This window comes from Mus caroli, chromosome 4, assembly GCF_900094665.2.
Source record: "Mus caroli chromosome 4, CAROLI_EIJ_v1.1, whole genome shotgun sequence".
NCBI classification, from domain to species: domain Eukaryota; kingdom Metazoa; phylum Chordata; class Mammalia; order Rodentia; family Muridae; genus Mus; species Mus caroli.
Window position 1 is genome coordinate 123,125,229 of NC_034573.1, and position 11,493 is coordinate 123,136,721.

Consider the following 11,493-nt stretch of genomic DNA (forward strand, 5'->3'; position numbering starts at 1 on the left):
TGCTGGAGCTGAGGAGAGACAAGAGGGCCTGACTCTGTCCTCGAAGACCGGAGAGGGTAATAAGATGGTTGAGTCACATGATAGGTGGTGGGCCCAAGGATAAGTGAGATCAGCAGATCGCCCCTCCTGAGCCACTGTCAGCTGTGGGGGATGAGCCAGGGTGTGGTTTTGCAGGTGGTGGCAATTTAATGAGCTGAGCAGGAAAACTAAGGAGTCGAGGATGTATGCAAGGAAGTAATTACTGCTCTGTCCCTGGATCTGGGAGTTAAGGGGGGGGGAATCAAGGACAGGAGGGGGTCCAGGGACAGTGAGAGAAAGGAGGTCCAGTAGATTAAGGGGCTGGTGTGTGAAGGAGCTAATGGAGTCGGGGTTGGGAGTGTAAGTAGACCAGAGGAAAGGTGATGCCTGCTAGGGGTACAATTATCAGTAATGACAACGTCCATCTCCTTGGCCATGAGCACATGAAGCAGGCTGGAAGCCAAGAGCCACAGGAAGAGGGAATGGGTAAACCTCTGCAGGGAAGGATCACCTGTATATAATCTGCCTCCCCAAAGTCGCCATCCCAGCTGAGGTCTTCACTAGGACTTAGGCCTGGGGTCAGCCAGACCTAGATACAAAGTTTCTCTTTTCAATTCTAAGGCCCCATGCAAATGGCTTCGTGTACCCAGTCTTCCTTTCCTCTCAGGCAAAGTGAGCAATCTATCACTCCTGTGCCCAGAGACGGTGTTCTGAAATCTGAGGCGCGGCAAGTGTAAGGCAGAGAGCATGCTCAGTGAGGTGGGTTTGTGAAGGAGCCGCACATCAGTTCCCAGGATGCTTTTCTCTGGGGTCCCTGAGCTAAAGAGTCAATGTAGCAGTCAAGTCCTCAAATCAAATGGTATGAGTGGGAGAGCCTGCCTCTATTTCTCTCCCATCTTACAGAATAAGAAGCTGGGGTCCAGACAGGCAAAGAGACTGCCTTCCATCACTGAGAATCATTATCATAGAGGGCAAGTTCCCTTTTAAAATCAGTTGGAGTCATAACCAAGATTGGGAATATGTTCAGGTTCCTGGCAAAGTTTCACCTGTATAATTCCAAAACCACCCAGATACACCCAGACTCAAGATGCACCCTGAGTGTGTATTCCCTTCATTCATGGATACTCTCAAAGGTGATTTTAATGGAAACAAAAGATCTTACTGGGCACATCTGTGCGTGCTCTCTCTCTCTCTCTCTCTCTCTCTCTCTCTCTCTCTCTCTCTCTCTCTCAGCTTCCTACATCCCCAAGTCAACCCTAGCCACATTGGGCAAACATGGATGGCATTAGCTTTGCTAATGGAAGCGTTGACAAAAGGCTGATTCACAGTACATGTGCTGGCTAATTGCTTGCCCTGCCCTAGACAGAAGGAAGGAGATAGAAAACGAGATTTGAATTTCCTTAGAAAACTTGATCGAGTCTATATGAAGGCCACTGCCCCAGCTTGTCCCTGAATGATTTTCAGCATAGCTGGTCCACCTGGAATAAATCCCTCCTGTTTTCTAACCCCACTTTTTCTATTTATACATTGAGAAGATGGAGAGAGTAGATGCCAACAGCCCTCTTAGCTGAGCCTTTAGGCATGTGTGAGTATGTAGCCTGGTATCTCTCCAGCTACCCTGGCTATTCTGGGACAAACACAGAGAGGACAGAAGGGGGCCTGGCAGAGTCACCTTGACAAGAAACTGCCCTGGTCAAGCATCCAAGGTCTCTCCTCCCTGGTTCAGCGATTCCTTCCCACAGTCCAACTCCATTTTTCTCTTACCATCCAAAATGTCTTGTTTACATCACTATTGTCTTTCTACAGTCGAAAGTTCTAGAAGGCCGGGCGTGGTGGCGCACGCCTTTAATCCCAGCACTCGGGAGGCAGAGGCAGGCGGATTTCTGAGTTCGAGGCCAGCCTGGTCTACAAAGTGAGTGCCAGGACAGCCAGGGCTACACAGAGAAACCCTGTCTCGAAAAACCAAAAAAAAAAAAAAAAAAAAAAAAAAAAAAAAAGAAAGTTCTAGAAGAACTAGGACCTCGCCTGACCCATCTCACAGTTCAGCACCTCGTACCTAGTAGATTCCCTGTGAACATATGTTGACTAAAGAATGAATAAACAAATGGATGGGTGTTGTGGGTAGTGCCGGGGCTGTGCCAAATGTGACCCTGTGACCTGTGCCAACTTCTAAGAGGAGGGGTTGACAACAGAGTCAGGAGACCTGAATTCAAGCCCTGTCCTGCCAATTAGTGGTTCTATGGCTTTGGGCACTCACGACCTCTGGAGCCTTGGTTTCTTAATCTGCATATCTAGAAAAATGATCTCACCTGCTGAGGCATATTCTCAGGAATGAGTCGTTACATATGTAACATGACTTAGTGCATGTTTAAGAGAAGGTAAGTTTTCTTCTCCCCTCCCCCATGTCTCCTGGAGACTCAGAGGGAGAATGTGTCGGGGCTATGCCGTGGCTTTGTGGTGGCTTGTGTTGGTTTTGGGGCTTGGGGATTAGACTCAGGCTCTTGCATTCTGAGCCACTGAGCCAAATCCATGTGCAGGAGAGTATTATAGCTGGACCTCAAACACTTTCATCAGAAGCCGCGGGGATCTAGAGTTCAGAGACAACTCAGTCAAAGATCTTATTTTTATTCCCCCCCGTTTTGTGGCACCAGAGGTTGAAGCCTGGGTCTCCAGCACACTAGGTGGGCAATTGGTCAGCGCTTTATATCTCCAGCCTGTTGTTGTTGTTGTTGTTGTTGATGATGATGATGATGTTGTTGTTGTTGACAGGGTCTCACTGCATATCCCCGGCTGACCCAGAACTCAACAGGCAGACAAGGATAACTGAACGTCTCATCCTCTTGCCCACACCACTGGAATGCTGGGGTTACACATCTGGTGGAACGCTCGGGGCCTTCTACAGGGGTTTTTAGAGTGATCTGAGGCTGAGGCCGGCTTTCAGAAAGAAGAAATGTGTGTTCTGGTTTGAGGCAGGTCAAGCTGTGCCCTGACAGAAACTGGGGTATAGTAGCTGTTTCTAAGTCCTGGTTTCTTCTTCCCTGTCTTTTACTCCTTTGTCTGCCTTTTAGGAGAACAGAAGGCTACAGAATTTGCTGTATTATTATTACGAGAATGACAAGAAAAAAATACTGAGGCGATGAATGGGGCGATTCGATTTCGATTCTCCCTCCTGCCCATGACACATATATTTAAAATCTGAAAAGGAGGAGGGGATAAGATTCAAAAGTAGCAATAAGCCTCGGCTTCTATGATCTGTAGAGAGAGAGAAAAAAATAGTAATATCCATCCCAGAAAAACCCTGGGTCGGCCCAGATGGAGCAGAGAGCTACATAGATCTTTAAACTTCCATCAGGACTATAACTGACACTCGCATGCTATGTGATGATGGGTAATAACGCCCTCTCTCTAAGCAGATTTCACCTCACCTAAGATGGAACAGGTACGCCAGGCATGTGGTAATTCGAAGGGCCAATCAAAAAAATAAATTAGAAAGCGGCCGCCTTGTTAACACTGCAACATTACTCTACACAGACCTCCCTCGACTTCTGCCGCTGGAGGGCGCTGTCCCTCTAAGTCCCGGCAGGCTCGGGCCAATCGCAAGCAGCAGCTTCTTTAAAGACCAAAGGAGGGAATGCGGTCCGAGAGAGGGGGCGGGGAAGGGGCGTGCCTTTCAGCCAATCAGAAACTCCTGAGAGCCAGCGATTCCCTTGCAAAACTGTGTTGGCCTGTGATAGGGGGAGGGACAAGAGGAGGGCATCTCCTGCTGTATGACAGCTGTGCCGACCAATGGGCTTGCGGCCCGCGGCCTATAAGTGTCAGCTGGGCCCGAGCCGCCTGGCTCTAAGATCTGTTAGTCCTCCCTGCCGTCGGGGGTGTTCCCTGGGTTTGCCTCGCCGCCGCCGGGTCCCCGCACCCTGCCTTGGCCCGTGCACAGCCACTCTCCCTGCCCTCCTCGCCTTCACCATTCCCGGGTTTCTGCCGTCCAGGCACCGGGGCCGGGTGAATGATGCCGTGGGAGAGTGGAGCTGAGAGCCTGGAGCAGCCAGCTGCGCAGGTGGGGACCGGTGCAGCCTCGGCAGTGGCCACGGCTGGGGCGGCCGGCGGCGGCCCGGACCCGGAGGCCTCCTCGGCCTCCCTGGGACGGCACCAGAGTCGGCTGAGCTGGCCACAGGTGAAGCGGCTGGACGCGCTGCTGAAAGAGCCGATCCCCATTCACGGACGAGGCAACTTCCCCACGCTGAGCGTACAGCCCCAGCAGATCGTGCAGGTAAGGAGGGCCCTGGCAGGGTCGGGGGTGGGTTGGTGGTCTGCTGCAAGGTACCTGGAGTCTACGATTGGCCCGGCAGCTAGAGAAACTAAGAAACAGGAACCCGGACTACTAGTTCAGCTCTTCCTGCACCCTGCTGAGCTTGCCTGCCCGCCGTTCTGGGGACCCCTTATTCCCTTGGGAACCACTCACCAAGACCCTGGCTGGGAAGTGGCGTGGAGATGGAGGAGGCACTAGCTGGGACATCGCCCTGGCAGTCGCCAGTGAGGAGTGTGTGTGTACCTGGTTCCAGAATAGCTTTTCTTCTTCTACCTCATATCCTTAAACCTCCTGCACCCTCAGGGTTCTAGGGCACTCTGCCCTTGTGTTCCCACAACCCTTGGCTCAAGAAGCCTTGCCTAGGTGAAACAGCCCAGAAATCCCTGGGAAAACTCCCAGCCTCCCACGTGTTGCGGCCAGAACGGAGACCTCACCCCTTTGAAGATAGCATCAAATTTCCATTTTCGGGGTTCCTCCTCCCTTAAGGCTAGAATGAAGGCTGGCCCAAGGTTCAGACCCCAGAGCACCATCTCCCTCCTGAGGATCAGATTCTGGCAGCTGCTCCCCTCCCCCATCAAACTCCAGCTCTTTTTACCTAACCCTGCAAGACCCCAAACTTGCTCTTTCTGCGTACAGCACTGTGGTATTCTGAAATACCAGAGGATGCCCGTTCTTATACCCCATTCTAACTGAGGCCTCAGGTGGGAGGGGGAGCTACCTACCGAAGGCTATCCAGTGAGGTGGAGGTCAGTCAGGTTCAGGGAGGGAGTTCTGGAGTTCCCCAGGAGCAGATGGTACCTGATCAACAGTTCCTCCCCCCCCCAATCCCCATCCCACCCCACCCCCCAGATTCCCAAACTCAACATCTAGTCCTGAAGTCTCTGGATAATGAAACCCAGAAAATTTAGCTAGTGCTAATTCCTGTGTGTTACTGTCAATCATGGTCTTTCCACACAAGCCAGGTAAAGCAGGGCCTATCATTCTCCAACCTCTTACTACAGCCTTCCACAGAGAGGGAGGGTGGCTGTTGGGGGACAGTAGGTCTTGCCCTCCCTCCCTAGGAACGGGGAATGAGGTGGAGGGTGTGGGGACGGATTCTCTCGGGCTGACTCACTGGCTGTCCCAGTGGGGCTGGCTATGGCATTCCATGCTCCCCTGACGTTGCCTGGATTATTAGTAAATGGCCTCAGCTTGTTTTGTTTTGAGATTAGGGTCCTCCTATGTTTTGTCCAGGCACCTATGAAACTCAAATGATCCTCCTGCCCCCAGCTTCCTCCGTAGCTGGGACTACAGGTGTGTCACTACCCTTATGCTAGTTTTTTTCTCTGGAAGGAAACTCCAGAATTCCAGGCAGGATGGGAAGGAAATGGGGGCACTCATAGTGACTAGGCCTCTCTGCAGGGACAGGTATCCGAACTTGAGCAGGAATGTGACTGGGTACCCACCTCGGCCCCCCAGTCATGTGAGGGGAGTGAGTCTGTGGGAGCCAATTGCAGGACACAGTCCTCCTGTGCTGGTCATCCCAGAACAGGGAGCTGTTAGCTGTGGAGTGGAGAGGTGGCAGAGGCCTCCTGTAAAGTTCATTGTTTCTTCCTTCTGTTGGGCTCAGTGGCCCCATCTGTCCAATGGATGTGGGTTTGTCTACTCAGCAGTATCCTTTATGGTTCCAGACTCCCAAGGGACCATGCGCCTTCACCTGCCTATGCAGCCAGTCTGTCTTCTGGTGGGGATCCGCAGCTGACGGCTCTTAAAGCTGTTGGGATAGGGGGTTGGGTGGGAGGCTGCAGGAGGGAGATATGGGGGAGAGGATGGAGCCTGCTAGGGCTTCTCACAAGTGCTAAATTGTCTCCCCTGTCAAGAATGGAAGATGCCTTCTGCCTCTGCGCTCAACAAGGTCTTCCCTCCAGCCAACAGTCTGAGCAGCTAGAAAACAGATCCTTGCTTGTGGTGCCTGGTTAAAGGGACCCACTTTCTTACAGGAGCCCCCTTTGCCATTGCTCTGGAGACCAGGTCCGAGTTCAATTCAGCCAGTTCCTGACTTTGTGACCTTGAGTGAGTCACTTGCTTTTTTTCTCTGGGCCCAGAGAATTGAACTGAATGATCTGATCTCTCCAGCTGCAGCCAGAGGGCTTGCTCTTGCAAGCTTTGCATAGTCTTCAGTCTTCCTAAGGTCTCAGCAGAAACCCTGGACAGAGCAGTTTGGGGAATTGGGTGCCTCAGCAAGGAAGAAAGGAGGGTACAGTCACTGTTCTACAGTAGCTGGAAAATCTGATTGGGGAGGCTGCAAACTGCCCTGCAGTCCTTGGGTGTGGCAGTATCTGGGGACCGCCTGTCAAACTGGCTGTAGTCATACCTGGGAAAGAGACAACAGCCAATGGTTGGGTGACACAGCTGGCCCCATGGCCCTGACGCAGGGGATTTAATGAGAGAGTTGCTACCTATTTACCAGGCCAGAAGCCATGCCCTGGGGTGGGCATCAGCTGAGGAACAGGAGTTGGCGCTAAGGCCCAGTCAGCTCACCTGGGACTAGGGAGGGGGATGGTCTGCACTTCTCTCATTGGTTACCTGGGACAGTTGCCAAGGTGTGCCATGAAAGATCCATTTGACAACTGCAGTAATTTCCCAGCCCCCACCTTCCCACCACTAACTGCTCTGGGACTCAGAGATTTGAGGTTCATTCTCACTTTGAAAAAAAAAAGTGTGGTGTTGCCCCTACAATTCTATCCTTAGGGGATGGAGGTAGGGGGTTGGAAGTTCAAAGTCAGCCTCAACTATTCTGAGGCCAACTTGGGCCACTGAGATTCTGTCTCAAAACAATTTTTATGTAAGATAGATAGATGATTGATAGATGACAGATAGATAGGTAGATAGATGATTGATAGATAGGTGATTGGTAGATGATTGATAAACAATAGATAGATAAATAGATAGATAGATGACAGGTAGGTAGGTGATTGATAGATAGATGGTAGATAGATAGATAGATAGATAGATAGATAGATAGATAGATAGATGGATGATTGATAGATAGATAGATGACAGAAATGGAGAAATTGGTTGACACACAGTTTTGCTATAATATCCCAGTTGGTATCCAACTCCCAGTAATCCTCCTGCCTCAGCCTCTCAAGTGCTAGGATTTCAGACATTCTCCACCACACCCAGCTAAAGTGTTGAAAGGTCAGGAGGATTAGAACACGAACGGATCTAGTCTGCTGCTTCTGAAGCCTGGGCTTGAGCGTGGTAAGAGGGTAAGATGTCCTGGGGGGTGGGGAGGCAACTGTAGAGAGTGGCTAAGGACCGGCTTGGAGTCAGTCTTACATGGGTTTGATCTTAAGGATGCCTCTTCAAGCCTGTGAATCTAAGCTTCCCCATCTATAACGTGGGGATCTTGAAGACCATCCCTGAGGGTTCTCATTGGTTACTTCTGTTAGGTTTTGGTACTGGGGGGTGGAGTCCAGGGCCCTACACGTGTTAAACATGTCCTCTGCAGCTCAGCCACACCCCAGTCCCCTCTCCCTCCATGGATTCTGCTGAGGTCCTGCATCTGGTGCTTACTAAATACCTGACCGTGGTACTCCTCCCTGTCCCACCCCTGTGCTGAACGTTCCTGCGGCCAGTCCTTTCCTTCCCACCTCCATTACCATGACAACTCCTTCCGGAAGTCTTCCTGGAGGGAGCCGCCCAGCCGCCTGCCACCTCGCCTCGGATTGCCCCACCGCGGCTTGCCTCCTCAGCATTTAGATGCATTCTTTGCAGTTAATTCCCTGGGAGGCCAGAGAACAACCTGCCCCAGAGCTGGCGCTGACTTGGCAGTGAGGTGGGGTAGCAGAGTCACCAAGGGCAGGAATGCTGCCTGGTCACTTTCAGGACCGTGTGTGAAGGGCTTGGGGTTGCTGAGAAACCTAACGTCTGTATTCACCCCAGCTCCCCACCCCTCCCACGGCTGCCACTGCCCAGGGCTCTAGCTAAGACTTATAGGTGTCCCTGTCCTGTTCCCACGCCATCAGCCCTGGGGCTCCAGGTGGGGTCCTCCGGATGCTTCTGCCTCAGCCTTCTAAGTGGCTGGGGAATCACAGCTTGGAGGCTTGCTTAGTCTTCCCATCTGGAAAGTTCATGTGGTGTTTTGCTTCCCTGGTTCCTTGGGGTGGGCTGTGTGTGTGTGTGTGCGCACGCGTGCAAGCACATTTCATAATCAAAAGAAAGACACGGGCCTGGAGAGAAGGCTCAACAGGTAGGAGCACTGGCTGCTCTTGCAGGGGACTGGCTTCTATTCCCAGCACCCACATGACATCCCATAACCACCTGTATAACTCCTGTTCCAAGAGACCTGAAGACCTCTTGTGGCTTCTATGGGCACTTGTATCCATCCATGCAGGCAAAGCACACATGCACATAGAATAAAAAAAAATCTTTTAAAACTTGAAAAGTTTAAGAATCTATAAGCGTGGCACATGCCTTTAATCCTAGCACTCAGCAGGCAGAGCTCTTGAGTTTGGAGCCAACCTGGTCTACAGAGCGAGTGTTAAGACAGCCAAGGCTACACAGAGAAACCCTGTCTCAAAACACCTAAAAAGGCCTTTAATCCCAGCACTTGGGAGGCAGAGGCAGGCAGATTTCTGAGTTCGAGGCCAGCCTGGTCTACAAAGTGAGTTCCAGGACAGCCAGAGCTATACAGAGGAACCCTGTCTCTCAAAAACAAAACAAAACAAAACAAAACAAAAACAACAACAACAACAAAAAACAAAACATGTGGACTTGCAAAATCTAACCAACTTAGGACCTGGGTCTTAGCCTGAAGACGCTATGACCTTTAAGATGTTTCTTTAACCTCTGTACCTCGGGTCTTCTGTCTGCTGACTGGATAGTAGCCCTCAAAAAGGACTGTCATGGACCTTAAATGTGTGTAGGCACGTAGGGTGCTAAGCAGGCCCCCTGAGCTGGTTACACTCAGTGCCTGGCATGATACCAGATGTGTGGCTTGCAGTGTCAGGAAAGTCAGGTAGCCCCGTGGGAAGACCTAGGCTCTGAGCTGAGTGCCCAGCTCTGTATTTACCGGCTGTGTGACTTTGGACAGCTCTCAAGCTTCTCTGTGCTTCTATTTCCCAACCCGGGGATGCAGGACTAAACCTTGCCTCAGCGGGTTATTATGAAGATTAAGTGAGGCTGTACTTTAATGTAAAGTGCTTAGTAAGTGCTCTGCTCGCCTTTGTTATTTTTATTGCTCCTCTGAGTCAGTCCTTTCAACTGGGCCCTTCTCCAGATTGGCAAATCGAGGCTTAGCGAGTTAAAAGGGTTCACAGAGCCACAGAAGCTGGTCAGCAGTGATGGATGGTGGGATGATTAATCGCGACGGTTGTTGGTGCAGACCCGAGGGGTCCAGGCGCCTGACCCATTTCCCCTCCCCTGCAGGTGGTCCGCAGCAGCTTGGAAGAACACGGACTGCGCGTACACAGCGTGCGCCTGCACGGCTCAGCCGCCAGCCACGTGCTGCACCCCGAGAGCGGCCTAGGCTACAAGGACCTGGACTTGGTGTTCCAGATGGACCTGCGGAGTGAGGCGTCCTTCCAGCTCACCAAGGCAGTGGTCCTGGCTTGCCTGCTGGACTTCCTGCCAGCGGGAGTGAGCCGGGCCAAGATAACGCCGCTGACACTCAAGGAAGCCTACGTGCAGAAGCTGGTCAAAGTGTGCACCGACCTGGACCGCTGGAGCCTCATCTCACTGTCCAACAAGAGCGGTAAGAACGTGGAGCTCAAGTTCGTGGACTCTGTGAGACGCCAGTTTGAATTCAGCATCGACTCCTTCCAAATCATCTTGGACTCGCTGCTCCTCTTTGGCCAGTGCTCATCCACACCTATGTCGGAGGCCTTCCACCCTACGGTGACCGGAGAGAGCCTCTATGGGGACTTTGCTGAGGCCTTGGAGCACCTGCAGCACCGTGTCATCGCCACACGCAGCCCCGAGGAGATCCGAGGTGGTGGCCTCCTCAAGTACTGCCACCTCCTGGTTCGGGGCTTCCGGCCAAGGCCCAGCACTGACGTTCGCGCCCTCCAGCGATACATGTGTTCACGTTTCTTCATCGACTTTCCGGACCTGGTGGAACAGAGGCGCATTCTGGAGCGCTACCTGGAGGCCCACTTCGGTGGAGCGGAAGCAGCCCGCCGGTATGCTTGCCTTGTGACACTGCACCAGGTGGTCAACGAGAGCACAGTGTGTCTCATGAGCCACGAGCGCCGCCAGACCCTGGACCTTATTGCCATGCTCGCCCTCCAGGCACTGGCTGAACAGGGCCCTGCTGCCATGGCTGCCCTGGCCTGGCGACGTCCTGGCTCAGATGGGGTGGTCCCAGCCACTGTTAATTACTACGTGACCCCCATGCAGCCTCTGCTGCCCCGAGCTCACTCCTATCCTACCTGGCTGCCTTGCAACTGACTCTGATCCTGGCCAGAAGGGAATGAGCGCCATGGGGTGGGGTGGGGTCATCAGGTATGTGTGGAGGATGTAAGCAGACACAGGCCACCTGTGCCAGCTGGCCCGGCACTATAGGGTTGGGCCTTTGAACAGACCAGACTTTCCTGCACAAGGCTCCTAGGGGCTTAAAGCCAAGTCAGGGTTCTTGACAGAAGGACCCCTTGGTCATCACACTGCACTCTTGGACCTGCGTGACTGTGGGACACAGAGGCTACCTGTCTGGAAATGACAAAGTCAGCTTGTGTGGTAGCCTCAGTAGCATCACCATGGGTTGATTTCAATGGCTTAGAAAAGGTCAGCCCACAGGGACCCAGACACTCCTCGAGTGGCCACAATATGATATCATGTGACAGGGCTATTCAGTTGGGGTACGGTTGGGCCATTCACAGAGCCTGGGGATCCAACCTCGCTGATCACTAGGAAGAGGTAAACTAAGGTCTAGAGCAGCTCCTTGGGGTTTGGGTGGGATGGGAGTTCAGTCTCCTGAAACCTCCTTGCCCTAAACTGTGAGGATTTCCTGAGGGCTGTGAGGTTTACAGTGGACCGATCTCCAAAGAGCCAGAGTTGGATGCGACCCATACTCGTCCCAGTGCCTCACCCATCTCCTTTCCCTGTGCCTTCCAGGAGCCCGGCTGTCTGGGCACTATTGTTGGAGGCTGCTGGGTTCCAAAGCTGCCACAGTCGAGTTGACCACTCCC

The 11,493-nt window shown here is 52.5% G+C and overlaps 1 protein-coding gene across 1 annotated transcript; it reads left to right on the forward strand.

The window, feature by feature from the left end:
- The first annotated feature begins 3,880 nt into the window (after positions 1 to 3,880).
- On the forward strand, positions 3,881 to 11,493 carry Tent5b (terminal nucleotidyltransferase 5B). The gene is made up of 2 exons (XM_021161286.2): positions 3,881 to 4,285; positions 9,737 to 11,493. The coding sequence occupies exons 1-2, from the start codon at positions 4,022 to 4,024 to the stop codon at positions 10,754 to 10,756; spliced, it is 1,284 nt and encodes a 427-aa protein (XP_021016945.1). The 5' UTR covers positions 3,881 to 4,021; the 3' UTR covers positions 10,757 to 11,493.